General features: G+C 45.8%; 1 protein-coding gene across 4 annotated transcripts in view; it reads right to left on the reverse strand.

Moving 5' to 3' along the window:
- Positions 1–3,967: 3,967 nt before the first annotated feature.
- Positions 3,968–15,562, reverse strand: part of PRICKLE2 (prickle planar cell polarity protein 2) — a 322,190-nt gene continuing 310,595 nt past the window's right edge. For all 4 annotated transcript variants that reach the window (XM_060631513.3, XM_060631512.3, XM_060631516.3 and 1 more), the window contains one exon: positions 3,968–10,040. In XM_060631513.3, the coding sequence (XP_060487496.3) occupies positions 9,166–10,040 (875 nt within the window). In that variant the 3' untranslated portion in view covers positions 3,968–9,165. The remainder of the gene's footprint in view (positions 10,041–15,562) is intronic.

Raw genomic sequence — 15,562 nt, forward strand, 5'->3', positions numbered from 1 at the left:
ATATATATTATATATATAATTATTATATATATAATATATAATATATTATATAATATATAATATATATATAAAATATATATAAATATATATAAATATATATAAAATATATATATAAATATATATATTTATATATATAAATATATATAAAAATATATATATTTATATATATATTTATATATTTATATAAATATATATTTATATATATAAATATATATATTTATATATATATATATATATATATTCTGAAAAATTAAAGTCAGTTAAACTACACTTCTATTTGTGGAGACTGTCACTCCTGGGAAAAACTGAACATATCTCAGATCCTCCAAAATTGTATTATAAGCTCCAGGCTCAGATCTTTCCATCCTGACCACTGGGATTGATATCAGATTGTTCTGAAGCGGGTGGGACTGGCAGACATGTTTTTTGTTTGCTTTGGGAGAAGACAAACAGACAAACATAGGTTAAGTCAGAGATTTGTCATGTGTGGTCCTTAACCCTGCTGGACTGGAATGACTTGAAAGACCTTATTACAAAAGCATATTCTGGGCTTGACCCCAGAGCCACTGAACCAGACAGAACGTGAGTAGGACTAGGAGACTGGCTTCGTTTAGTAAATTGCAGGCATTTCTTTTTTTTTTTTTTTTTTTTTCAACGTTTTTTATTTATTTTTGGGACAGAGAGAGACAGAGCATGAACGGGGGAGGGGCAGAGAGAGAGGGAGACACAGAATCGGAAACAGGCTCCAGGCTCCGAGCCATCAGCCCAGAGCCTGACGCGGGGCTCGAACTCACGGACCGCGAGATCGTGACCTGGCTGAAGTCGGACGCTTAACCGACTGCGCCACCCAGGCGCCCCAATTGCAAGCATTTCTTACACGTGGTAAAGATGCAGGCCTTCCTGGGACGTCGCTAACTCCTGTTCAATGCTTCATTAAGATAAAATAAATGAGGCTGGGATACCAATGGCATCTACTTTCTGCTACTCTTTGAGTTGTTGATGATGATGATGGATAGTAATGGCAGCGACAGATAACGTTTCGAGCTCTTACAGTGGCAGACACAGAACTAGGAGGTTGACCTGCATTATTCCTGTAAACCCACACAACTCCATTACTCTCCCATTAGTGAGATAAAAACTGAGGCTCAAAGAGGACCCGCACATTTTCTGAGATGACACAACAAGTGGCTGAAATGGGATTAAACTGCTCAAGGGGAGCCAAATAAAAGGTGTGGGAGCTGCCATTCAGAATTCATCCTTCATGTATATATTTTTTCAAGTTTTATCTTTTTTTGGGAGAGAGAGAGAAAAGGCGTGAGTGCTGAAGGGGGAGAAAGAGAGGGAGAGCGAGAGAATCCCAAGTAGGCTCTGTGCTGTTAGCACAGACCCCGACACAGAGCTTGAACTCACGAACCAGGAGATCATAACCTGAGCTGAAGTCGGACAATTAACCTAGGCGCCCCCATCCTTCGGTGTGTTAATTAGGGTTGCAAGGAACACTTGAGTGCAAGTAAGAGCTGAAAAAAGCACGGGTGGCTCAGTCAGTTAGGCGTCCGACTTCATGATCTCATGAAGCGTCATGATCTCACGGTTCGTGGTTCGAGCCCCACATCGGGGGGGGGGGGGATTCTGTGTCTTCCTCTCTCTCTGCCCCTCATCCACCCTGTGTGTCTCTCTCAAAAATAAACATTAAAAAAAAAAGTTGATGAAAGTGCATGATGTAATGATACACAAGCACAGGGTGTGTGAAGGACCTAAATCGCGTGCTGATCCTAGAAGAGTACCTCTGGGGCAGGAAGTGGAATGTGTTCAGTGGAATGTGAGGAAGTCCCAGGGACCAGCTCCTGTGGGTCACACGTGATCTCCCTGGGGTCACATGCATCTGTATTCTTGGTCCTGCTCTCTGCCTGAGCTTCTGCTCCTCCATCCTTCATCCTGCCCTGATGCTTGTGGGTCCTGGCTGCCCTCCCTATACATCCTCCCGGCTTCAGCCTGCATTGCCAACAGCCTCAGTCTCTCAGGATTCCTTAGTTTACATTTTGGAGAGAGGGAGCCTGGTCCATTTTACTGGTTTGTGTTACATCACTTATAGATTGCTGGCTAGGTGCCACTCTCGACTCCAATCATTTTGGCTGGAGAGGAGGAAGAGGGGGGTCATATAGTAAAACCATGGCTGCCTGAGGGCCATGGTCCCCAGGAAGGTCTGTGAACAGAACAAGCACGGTAACTGTCATTTCCAACACAACTCGAGTCTTCATGCAAAGGCTCTCAGAAGGCCTTAGAAAGAAGTAAGTCTTGTCTGGAATGCCAAGTCCCCATGGTTAGGGTGGGTGACAATATTTGTTATTTCATATTTCATTCCTGGTGGCAAGTCGAGTTTGTAAGCTCCTTTAGGGTAAAGTTTTGTTTGTATGTTGCTGTATTCCAAGCACCTAGCATAGTGTCCAGCATTCAGCAGGTTCTCAATAAAGATTTGTTGAAAGAATGTTATCACAGTTTTCCAGCAACTCCCAGATGTCATGGATCAGACACGGGAAAATCTGATTTACAGACTGCTTTGGTCCTGGCTCCTAGACACTACGAACGCCACCCTAACCATAACATATTCGTGGACAGAATTCCCTAGATGACACATTTCCTTAAAAGCTAATACGGATATTTTGGAGTCACTTGTTTTCAACTCCTGCTAATAACTGAAAATTAACCATGTGGTCTGGGTAGGAATCGGTTTCTAGAATCCTCAAGGAACAGAGATGCTAAGAAAGCAAAACATTTAAACCGATGGTTCTTGGGGCGCTTGGGTGACTCGGTTGAGTGTCTCTTGATTTTGGCTCAGATCGCGATTTCATGGTTTGTGCGATCGAGCCCTGTGTTGGGCTTTGCGTCAAAACAAACAAACATTAAAAAAACAAAAACAAAAACAAAAACTGGTGATTCTCAACCAGGAGTGATTTTGTCCCCAAGGGACGTTCAACAATGTGTCGAGATATTTTTTAATTGTGGTAAAATAAAGATACAATTCACCATTTCTAAGTGCAGAGTTTGGTAGTATGTTGTACCAACAACTGCCAGATTTTTCCTCTTGAAAAACTGGAACTTTATACCCATTACATAACTCCCAGTTCTCCTCTCCTCTCAGCCCTTTGGAAACCCCCATTCTATTTTTCATCGCTACAAATCTACCCTTGGTGTCTCGGGTCAGTGGAGTTAGGAATTATTGGCCTTTTTGTGACTGGTTCATTTCACTGCACAGGAGGTCCTCTAGGTTCATCTATGTTGTAGCATGGGACGGGATTTTCTTCTTTTTAAGACTGAATGACACGGCACGCTATATGTCTACACCACATCTCGTTCATCCGTTCGCCCACTAATGGACATGTGGGTCGCTTCCACCTTTTAGCTATTGTGGATAATGCCACTACGAGCGCAGGGGCGCTCCTATCCTTCTGAGGCCGTGCTTTTAATTCTCTTCAGTATCTGCCCACAAGTACGGTAGTTCGACGTTTAAATTAGTGAGAAACCGCTGTAGTGTTTTCCACAGAGGATGCACCATCTCCACAGTCTCATCCACGGTATACGAGGGTTGCGATTTCTTCGCGTCCTCACCCACACCTGTTTTTATCCTTTATTTTTTTGACAGCAGCCATCGTATGGGCGTGATGCACGGAGAGATTTTTGGTTGTCACAACTCGGAACAGGGGGTACCTACCACGAGCATCTAGAGCGTAGAAAGGTCAGCGATGTTGCCAACCTTCCTACAAGGCACAGGTCAGTCCTCCGCCACAAAGAACGAACTGATTCTAACCGTCGATAGTGCTGAAGTTGAAAAATCCGATCCGCACTGTCAGGTTCATCCTCCATAGGAAATCTTACCTCCAGACATGTGCAGCCTCTGTCTTCTTTGTTGAGCCACTCAAAGGCAGAGATTTCAAAAAAACCCGGAAAGGGAGGGAGGGCCGAGAAGAACGGCAACATTTCTTTTATTCAAATTTTATTGGAAGTTTACAAATGTATTACAGACATCAGTAAAACATATCCATTTTACAGGGCACGGATCTCAAGCAAAGTGTTCACAACAGTCTCTGGCAGAGCCCACACCAAAGGCCTGTTGCAGACCTTCTTAACAAATGCCTTGACATTCGACACACAACACGGAGTCTGGCCTGCCTCACCTTCTCAGACCCTCTGAGGTTTTGTTTATGCACTTGGAGTTAAAGCAGGAGATGGGCAACGCAATTCTGTACAGGAAAGAATGTGTTTGGGAGAAGGAAAAATGCCAAAGTCCTAATTTGCTAAGGAAAATGAAGGACTTGTAGACCTTAGAGTGTTAAGTCAGGGTCCACGATAGAACGAAAATGCATTGCAGAAACACAGGAGTATCAACTAGAGAGGCTGGAGAACAGACCTTGCTAGTGGGTAACTCTCTCCAAAAAATTCTCAAAAGGTTGGTCAGTGTGACCTATTGAACATGAATGGCCAAGTGCCCAGTAGGGTGAAGGGATGTCTCTGAAAAGTCTCAGGATAGAGCAATTTTTTCTATCCTAAATCACCAGAAATGTTTTCCTACGCTACATGACTTCCCTCCCTCCTTTTTTTAATTTCCCTTGGGGAAAGCTAGTTTTGTCAGCAGGAAGTAAGCTTATAAAAGACTATAGCTCCCAATAGTGAGTCATGGCTTATGGCAGTCTTGTGTTGACTGGGCTACTATTATGAGAAAATGAAAAAAGAATCCAATCGTTTCTTGGTCCTAACCTTGACAACTGCTTCCAAGTGGTCAGACAAACCAGTTCGGGTGTCTGCTGAGGCCCCCAAGGGACCAAGCACTGGAGGCAAGGCAAAGCTCTCATTTCTACTTCCCTGGTACTTCCAGAGACGTACCTCAAAAGGTGGCAATCTGAAACTGCCTTCCAAATCAGGAGAGGAGGCTTAGCTGAGCCCTGCAGCCGGAAGGCTGTCCACAGGGCCCATTTCAAAGCCCTGAAGGTGCGAAACAGTCGCTAACAGCAACTCTTCTGGCATGAAATGGTCAGATAACTGGTTTCATTTTCCACTTTTCCTTTGTCACAGATAGATCCTCCTTCTCAGGCGTTAGCATCTGGTTTCTGTTAGACAGAGATATGCAAAGAGTACTTCTCCTTGGAATTGAAATGCTTGTGTTATTTCTTGTTAGAAGGTGGGATTAGACAAAGAATGAGATGGCCTCTCTTATCTGACCTCTGCAAGAGGATGAACAGAAGGCTGCCTGTAATAATCGGCCAAGAACACGAGAATGGAAAAGGAGGCCACAGAGACCGGTCTTTGTTTTGCTTTAAGAAGTCAGCCTCCACTTTTAGCATCCACCGTGATGCTTCCTAAATGGCTGGTGTACCGTTTGGGGGCCAATGGCAAAAGATGGAAAGATACATAAAAACTGGTTCACAGATCAGCTGTGTTATCAAATAACCTCAGTTCTATTCGACCGATCCTGGTTGGTTGGAGGGTCACAAAGATTTCTGAGGCTGTATCCATGCTCTCTGGGAGAGCACACAGGGACACTTCGATGATACCTGCCCAGGCTACAGGGACTCCAGAGCCTGTGCCACCCAGATGTCATCACCGGCTGCACCTGAGCTCGGCAATGGCAAGTGGTACCCCAGAAGCAGAAAGCCACTGCAGGAGGGGAAGGAAATATAATTTGTTGCAGTGCAAGAAAATCCTACAGAATGTGAAAAGAAGATGAGAAGGAGCTGCCTTCTGGCCCCCTACTGGAAATGTTCACGGGGCTGGCTGAGAGCAGAAAAGAACGACTAGAGATGAGAAGGTAAACGTAGAAAGCAGGCATCGGCCAACCAACGCTAGGAATTCTACCTGCCTTGAACCTGCGCATGACCAGGAAACATGGTTCTGATCTCCCTCACCTCGTTCACCTTCACGCTTGGTAGAGATCCCAGAAGTATATGACAGAAGGAAGGGGGGGGTACCTGAATGCCACACTCGATGCCACCAGCCTGCCAAGAAACCTGTTCACAGTATCAAGGGTTGTATGTATTGGCAGGGCCATTCAGGAAACTGTTAATGGCTACTTCTTCCTGGGAAACAGCCAGTTCTGTTGCCAATGAATTGAGCAGCGATAAGAAATGAACTTAACTCCAAAGTTGTGGTTTTAACCAAAAGGCAAGAAGATCACTATGAAGAGAGGTAGAAAAACCAAACAAACCTAAGGCATTAGAGAAGAGAGGAAACTAGGAAAAGAGAGATTACTTTTCTAGAACAGTCTACTGAGGATAATAGGATGATCTACGAAGAGGTGACTGCAAGCCCCACTCGCAGGCAAAACTTGACCGAGAAGAGCTCATGGTTATGCGGGAGGAATCCGGTAAGGACCCAAAGTTCTTGCCTCAGAAAAGAATGCATTGAGTGTTTGGGAACAGGATTCTGCGATGTTACGTTTAAGGTATCACGAAGAGGTGTAATTCCTAACGCAGTGACATCCTGCTTTCCCCAGGGCACTCACTTGGAGGTCCCGTCATCTTTGTGACGATTTAACCGTCCTCGTGGGCATTCTCTGTAAGGTGCTTGGCTGCATGTGGGGTGGGGAGCAGGGATAGAAAACATGGAGGTGACCTTGTTTACACCCAGTGTGGCCCTGAGGCCTGCCTCTCACTACATCTCAAGCTCGGACCAGTTCGGCTGCCGGACGCTCCCTGCACCGCTAGATCCGAAATCCCTTATTCCTCCCATCCCTTGTTGGGATATGGTTCCGTGTTGATTTCTGGTTACCATCTTCTTTCTGCGGATGGTGGCTAAAGCCTCATCTGGGGAAAGTAAGAGGTACTCTGAAAAGGATGGAGTTAGAAAGCAGCTTTTTTTTTTTTTTTTTTTTAACCAGGAGAATTTCTTTCATTGGATTCCAGGCTAGAGAGGACAGACGTTATTTTTCAGCTGTTGGCTACGTTAAGCGATCTATTTTTGTCTCTCTTTTCTTTTTCCAAAATGCCTTTTTATTCTCGTCAACCAAGGAACTCAAAACTCCACATTGGACTCGCCCGATTTCTACCAGAAACCGGCCACTTCAGTAGCATGGTGCTGCACAGTATTTCTTAATCAGTTTTGCCAAGCAGTTTACAAACTTACTATACAAACGTAATAGAGTTAATTCTCCGGAGGCTTGGATAATTAATGAAGCATTTAGATAATGAAGATAGCATGCGGAAAACAGCCACAACCAACATTTGCATTGCTTTTTTAAAAAATCAGTGACAATGACAAATGTCATATTAATACCTGAAAAGCAAATTATTTGTATACATCCTGAATGGAGTGCCATTTCCACATCCTTTATAGCCTTCTATTCCCCAGACCCATTTGGGATGGTGTCTGAAAAGCCACTTTTCACATTCTCTCCATAAGAAAATACTAGAAAATATTAACTACTATACTGAAAAGAGACCACACTCACCTCACCATGGCAGATGGCCACTGAGATACGCCGTGTACTACATCCACAGTACATCTCACTAAAGGTGGGTCCTCCAATGGATTATTTCAACCGCCACAATCCATTAAAAGGAGGAGGAGAATGGAACAGAAAGCAAGCGCTTCATCTTGAACCGAAGCAAGGTAGGAAGGTTTTGTTTTTTTTTTTTTTTGTTTTTTTTTTTTTTACTATAAACAACACAACCGCTAAATGTCTTCTTTAAGCAAACTCACTTTTGAGCCCATTTTCTGTCTGACCAACAGTCCCCAAAGTTCAAAATGGAAATCCCCTTCTCAACAATGGTTGGTTTGCAAGGCCATTACCCTGAAATCTCCTGAGCAGCTCCCTCTCCTGGGTAACCCAGACACTCTGGTTACGGGGTGGGTTAAACTGGACTCCTTCCACAAGCACTGCGGGGTTATTCAAGGTAGTGGTCACCGCTAGTCTACTTCCTTTCCAGAAGTTCTTTGCTCTGACCTTCCTTCATATTCCCCTTCAGTCTCTACCCTTGACCTGCTTTCTGCTTTGAAGCTGCCTTGTTCCTTCTCCATGCATGGCATACAATCTGCGTGTGACCCCCCGTCACTCCCAGAGCCCCTCAGAACCCTTCTGCCCCTAAATGTCTAATGCCTAAGTTTGCACTGAGGACAACCGGTTGTCAGGCTAAGGCAGCTGTTCCGTCTGCCTTGGTAAAGGAAAGCAGATAATATAATCCAGGAAACATGAGCACCAGAAAATAATGCCACATTCAAAACAACGTCATGCGGACATCACACAACGGCACCACTCACGGGCACTTTCACTATCCCCAAGGGACAGGTCAACAGTGAGCAACTTCAGTGTTCCCAGCAGGGATGGCGTGTCTCACGGGACTTGACTGACACCGGTTGGTTTCTCTAATTGGCAAAAGTTACGTTTGCAATTTTAATAAAAATTACTATCACTTTGTAGAGAATAAATTCTACCGAGGGTGGGAGCAGACCTAAGGATGTCTCTCCTGAAGATGGAATGGAGCATAAAATGCTTTGGGTGTAATAGTTAATTTTTTTTTTTTCAGCCACAAAAAGCCAAATTGAATAAACTCCTTTGAAAAAGGTCTCACTGACATGTAACAAATTTGTATAGAAAAAAGAAAAAAAAAACAACAAACGGTGGTCCTGGACCACCTCTGAATACTACTCAAAGACGACGCTGGGTATGCATGCAAGGCTTCACTGAGTCCTACGATATAGAAATTCCTTTGATATTACAAAATACAAAAATATTTTATCAGAACTCTCATTTACATTGCATTTACAATGGACATGTAAATAACTTAGTCTGGGGTCCTGGCTAATAAACAAATTACTTACTGGAAAAAGGGTCCTAAAAGTAAGAGAGAGCCAGAGAGGATATAAGCGAGCGGGAAACAACTTGCCATCTTGCGAAAGGCGACTCAACACAGACTGACAGGAAGGAGGTGACCAACTCTGGCCTCCACAGAGTCTATAGCGTTTCCAAAGTGAAATGTGCAAATAATATTCAACATGCCGAGAACTGCAACTACCTATTGAGTCAGTCTATGACCTTGCCTCCATCAACTGCCAGCGTTTCCCTCTTCTCCTCCAGCAACCACCCCCCCCAAAAGCGCTTTACATTTTAAAACAGTGCAAGTTTCTGACTTTACATTCTTAGCTCCCATCTTCCCCCATTCCCTGACCCCAATCGTATTAGGAAATGATACAGTTTTTGCTCTTTTGTCTTTTCCTGCTGTGCACCTGTCCCCTGCCCCCTAACGTGGAAGACTTGGGGAGGCCGTAAGAGCTGTATTTGTGCAACAGCTCGTCGCTCGTGACGTAGCGCAGGCGGGCGGGCTGGGGGATTGGTTCTCCTAGGAAATAGCCCTCGTTGTCAGACTCCGAAGAGGAAGAGCAGGTGGAACACCAATCATACTCGGTGAAGTAGGGTCCCCATCGCTCCCCAAAGGCATTCTGCAGAGCCAGGTCCGACACCGTTCTCGGGCACTGGCCGTACAGGTCCCGGCGGGAGCCTTGGCCCAGGCTCTCCTGGAAGCTCCGCTGGCGCATGAACTGGTCATAGTCCTCCCTGGCTCTGAGGGGGGGCCTTTCTTTTAACCGGGAGATGGCCTCGCGCTCGCTGGCCAGGTGCAGGGCGTTGTCGGAGCGAGAGCGCCGGGAACGCCTGGACCGGTGAGGTCGGAAGCGGCGACTGTCATCACGGGAGGTACTTCTCCTCCGCGTGCGTTCGCTCATGGGCTGGATCCTCATGCCGTCCTGCCCTGGCAGCTTGCTGCCTGCCATCCCTCCATCGAAGTCAAAGCTCTGGTGCATCCTTCCGTGGGACTGCAGGTCTCTGTACCCGATGGGGTTGCCGAGCTGGTGGAGGTTTCCCTCCATCTCCTGGTACTGCTGGGCGGAGAGCAGGCTGCGGACTGACTCTGCGCTGCGGAACTGCATGGACGAGTTTAGAGTGCCCATGTTGCTCAGCTTCTCAGAGACATTCATTCCAGAGTCTTTGCTGAGGTCAGGCATGGAAAACCGGGACAGGTGCTCCTGGCGCTTGGCGCCACCATCTGCGGACAGGCCTGGCGGGACGGGGAGAGAGAAGAGAGGACCGTGGAGGTTAATAGGAGTTGCAGTCGGGTTCATCTGAACCACCAGAATCTACCCAGGATCGCTGCACGCGGCTCTGCAGCTGTACACGGCACAAGAGCTCTCTTGGAAAGCGCATGCGAGGGCTTTCCCCATTCCACGGCACGGCGGGGGTGGCGGGGTAGTGTCCACCCAGAGAGGGCACCTGGTTAAAAGGCATCCATAGAGATGCATTTTACTAGGTGCTAATTCCTACAAAGGCTCATCGAAGTTACTAAGAGTCCACTGTGCCTCTTACGCGTGATGCTTCCTATGTTTAGAATTTCTACAAAGGGCTTCAGATACCTCTTTGATCTAACGCTGTGCTGTAAGTACGGAGGACAGATATTCTGGACGCAGAAGGTTTCAGCTGCAGAGGCTGGGCCATGCCCAAGCACTTCCTACTGACACGGAGCCTCGTATCTAGTCCCATGATACCAGACTGACTCACTTTCCTGTTGGCCTCCAGCAGCTTTCTCCCGCGCCCGCTGTCCCTAAGCTCCATATCTCAAATGTCTGGAACACTAAGTGACTCCCTGGGTGTACACAGAGGGATATTTACTCTCTCAGGCTGCTGCGGGAATGACTGTTCCCAGGGTTTTAAATGGGCCCCTAACGGCCGGAAGATGTGAGTGGGGCCCTGGGACACCCCTTCTTTCCCTGGGGAGGCACTTTTAAAACAACACCGTGACCCTAATGTTTGAGAAAACAGCGGGTACCCCCAGCAATGGCCCTGCAGTTCCTAAGTGCCGTCACTGGCACCACTGAAATAAAAACTGTTTCGCAGATAGCGGGAGATTCTTGAGTAACTTCCATCTTGCCCATCCTAAAGCAGCAGTCTCTAAAGAGATGCTTAAGAGCAGACCACGTGGTAAAATCTCAGCATTTTCCACTCGTTATCTGTTGGAAGATGAGCAGTTCTGCCATTGCTAGAAAACATGTCTCTGGATTGCAATGCCCCATTACGACGCCTGCCCCTGATTATTCTTCCCTACCTGCCGGGACCGACAACTTCCACGTCCCCGACAAAACTAATGGTAAGAACACTTCGAAAAACTACTTAGCAATATCTAGTGAAGCTAAATACATACGCATACACACACACGCACACACACGCACACGGATTATCAACAAAGCTGCTTTGAATATCTGTGTCCGTTTTTGTGTGTGTGTGGACTTCATGTTATTTCTGTTGAGTATACAGAGTGGAGATTATATGACTTTCCATTGCTTCTCCTCATTATAGACCTAACAGGAGTCAGTGCACAGGTCCAAGAAAATGTAAAAGAGTATATTCAGAGAATATTTTACAATAGCCTAGAACTAGAAACAACTCACATGTCAACTAATAGGAAAAGGGATAAATAAATCGTGCTAGTTTCTACCATTCTCCCTTAAAAGGAATCAGAACTCTGGAGGGATGGCTGATTCTAGGACAGGAGAAGGGAAGGTATGAGCCTGGAACATCTTGTTATGCCAGAAAGGAAGTGTTACAAATGAAAAAGGATTTTTTGAAAATCACGAAAAAAAATTTTTTTAAGTTTATTTGAGAGAGGCAGAGATACGGGGCAGAGAGAATGGGAGAGAGAGGATCCCAAGCAGGCTCAGGGCTATCAGCACAGAGCCTGATGTGGGTCTTGAGCTCACAAAACCGTGAGATCGTGACCTGAGCCAAAACCAACAGTCAGATGTGTAACCGAATGAGTCACCCAGGTACCCTGAAAACTGATGGAGGTTTGCCAGAAGGACACCAGGCACAACCTCAAGGGGCCCCCACTAGCCAAAGCTAAGCAATTTGAGCCTCAAATCATTGAAAACAGTAGTGATTCATAAACCACTGAAAAAAGAGGAAATCATGAGTCCATACCGGTAAGAGATAAACCCATCAGTAAATAGAGGGGGGAGGAGAATAGGGTCTTGCCTGCAGTAGAATGCTGAGCAGAGCAGAAGGAGTGCACACAGAGGGGGTGCTGCATTTGGAAGATCATCATTCCGTAATCATTGTAGGTAATGATGGATTCCGTGCGAGAGTCAAGGCATGCACAAGTTTGGGGGTAAAATTTAATGGGGAGGCAGGATATTTGCATGGTGTTAAGTGTTTTTCCACGCACTTACTAACTGTAAGGGAAAATTTAGTAGCTACACAATGGAGAAATCACACAGCACTTTGACCAGGAGATCAAACTTGACCTCACCGATGAGGGGCAGCTGGATACTGTGGGCCACCCAGTGTATGTCCTAAGAAGTCCATGTTATCACTCATGCAGTGTTCCAGCCAGGGAGACAGATCCTGAACGTACTCAGAAGGAAACATCAGGGAAACTCCCAAAGGAGGAAGATTCTATTAAGAAAAAATGGGACTATATTCTTGAATCTTTTTTTTTTTCAGTATCATAAAAGTGTGACGGAATATTTGACACTAAAGAACACTAAGGAACCAGGGCAATGGTATAGAATACACGATCCTGGACCAGAACCTATTCTGTAGTGAGAATGTCATGAAGGATAACTGTGGAGAAACTGACGAAAATTGGGACACGGGCAATTAATAAATATGCTAAATTTGCTGTGTTAATTTTGATAACAGTGATAATTATGGTAGTGTTGGAGAAGATCCTTCCTCTTGGGAAATACACATGGAAGTATATGGTAGTAAATGGCCGAGGTGGATGCAACTGCCTCTTGAATGGGTCAGAAACAAATTGCGTGTGTGTATGTGAACAAGAGAGAAGCAATGATAAAACGAATAGGGGAAATTGTTAGTCATATGTGAATCTAAGTAAAGAGTACATTCTGGTTATTGTTTGTTTCATTTTTGCAACTTTTCAGTAAGTGTGAAATTATTGCTAAATAAAAAATCTCCTGGGGCGCCTGGGTGGTTGAGTCGGTTAAGCATCTGACTTCGGCTCAGGTCATGATGTCACTGTTTGTGAGTTCAAGCCCCGCGTCAGGCTCTGTGCTGACAGCTCAGAGCCTGGAGTCTGCTTCGAATCTGTGTCTCCCTCTCTCTCTGCCCCTCCCCCGCTTGTGCTCTTTCTCTCTTGAAAATAAATAAACGTTGAAAAAAATCTCCTGAAATTTGTGGCATATGATGCAATGGTTTTCAATGCCTGGGGAAGTTACTGGGGCTGGGGGGGCGGGGGGTGGGTGGGTGGTATATGCTATTGGCGTCTAGTGGGCAGAGGCCGGAGAGATGTTGCTAAACATCCTACGATGCACACACAGGACAGTCCCCACAACAAAAATGATCCAGCTCCAGATGTCAGTAATGGCACAGCCGAGAAACCACGATAGGATGGCATCCCCCCACAACAGCGAGAATGAACGACTACACCCAGCCACAGGGATGAATGTCACATAGAGAATGCTGGCAGACAAAAAAGAGTACGTGCTGTGAGATTCCGTTTATATGAAGTTCAAGAACAGCCCGAGGCTGTCTATGGTGGCTGAGATCAGGACAGAGGGAAGGGACATAAAGGAAACATGGAGGGTGCTGGAGATGTCCTGTATCTACATCTGGGCGGTGGTTAGAAAAGGATACACACAGAAAAGTTCCTTGAGGTGTGGATTTAATATTTGGTTTGCTCTATCTTAGGTAAGTCACGCCCCAATAAAATGGCATAAAAACAAAGCAGAGCTCGCATGAAAGAGCCAAATTTAAATGTTGGATATGCCTGTGGAGAAAATATTCTGCCAACCACCATACTTTCCAGTCGTATATATTTTTTAATTCCATTACTGGGGTAACTGTCAGGGCAAGAGGGGATGAGTTCTTTAACTCCCGCTTTCCCCGCTGCTTATCTCTGACACACACATCATAAAAGCTGATTTACAACAGCCTAATCACTTCCAGAACTGCCCCAACCTGAAGGCGGAGAGGACAGGACAGCAACCAAGGATGATGAATGAGTCGTCGGAGCAGATGAACTCCATGCAGTAGGGAAGGAAAAAATTCTTCAAGAATCACCGGGAGAGACAAAAACTACACACGTGTGGGCACAACGATCTTTGCTGGGCTTCCTCCTCAAGCCCTGTTATAGAATCAGGGTTGTTATCAACAAGCTAGCAAAGTACCACAGATCCCCAAACAAGCTGTTTTCCTGACCCTGTCTTTTGTAAGTCTCCAAGTCAAGCATTTCTGAGGACATCCTGCGTGTGAACAGATTCTTATTTCCATGAGGAGGGTGTAACGTGAAGGAGGGCAGTTTCAGTACCACTGGGAAGTGATCTGGCCCTGTCGTGTTGTACTTCTGCGTCCTGGTCAATCTCAGGATAACCTTGACCACCTCGACCCTCCTCAGAAAAAAAGAACGCTCTGTCAAGTATAGGAGGCTCCCACTATTCAACCCGGAGCCTAATGTCACTTATCCCAAACATAAACTATTCTCTCGGGGACGTGTGAATGGGACTGGAAATGTTAGACGCTTGCTATGGACATTATCAATACATTTACTTATTTATTAATAAAGCTTCTTATTGACTAACTCAGAGTTTGCTCCACGGTCTTCCTGCATGCAGGACATGAACAGAATGGCCAATGTTGTCCACAGATGAGCAGCCATCATGTACCTGCCTCTGAACAGGGTGGCTCTGTGGTTAATTTCATTCTTGGCAAAATCCAGAGTCCTCAGGCAGCCCTCAAGGCCCTCTGGTCTCTCAAAGATCACCCACTAAACCCTCATCCCAGCTTCCTTGGCGTCAGCTGTCCTTACACATGTACCAGAAAGCTCATTTCAGCCTCTTTTGGAAAACACTCCCCTCTGCACTGCTGACTTCCACTGACCATAAAGGCCCTCACATAAATGTCACCTCTTCAGAGGGAGCCGCCCTGATTGCTCTTTCTAAAGGAGCAGGTTGTCCCCCCAACAACCAGTCAGTCTGCAGCCTTGACTTTCAAGGTTCCCACCCTGACTTGTTTTCTTAAGTTCTTTCATATGAAGTTTGCAAGTTGAATGGGTGCCTCCTGGGAGCAGGCATCACGTCCCCCTATTCACTGGACTCCCCTAGAACTAGGAGTGAGCCTCCTTGGTGCTCAATCAATATTTGTGGAATTAAGGTCAACGAATCCTCATGCTGCCCGCCAGGAAAAGGTAGCTACCCTCTGACCTGGAGTGGGCCAGGACTTAACAACCAACTCTAATTCAGACGGGTGGGATGCCAACCATCAGGACCAGAAACACACAGTCACTACCTGTCAATCTCATTGTCTGCGATGCTTCATTTTGCAACCTACCATCTGTGGGGTTTCTCCAATTTTAAAGTTGAAGAACGTGTGGTTTATAATTAGCTCCTCAATCTGCACAAAATGTTTTGGGCTTATTAATCCCAGCTCTGGAGATGCGTTTAAATCACCAGCTTCCATGTCTCCAAGACTATCACAGATCACACTTCAACTTGAGAAACCGTCCTTTCCTCTCTCTGTGAGCTGAACTGGAGAGCCACTTCCTGGCTGGCAGCAGGGGGGCAACCTTTGAGC

Source organism: Panthera onca, chromosome A2 (assembly GCF_046562875.1).
Source record: "Panthera onca isolate mPanOnc1 chromosome A2, mPanOnc1 haplotype 2, whole genome shotgun sequence".
NCBI classification, from domain to species: Eukaryota; Metazoa; Chordata; class Mammalia; order Carnivora; family Felidae; genus Panthera; species Panthera onca.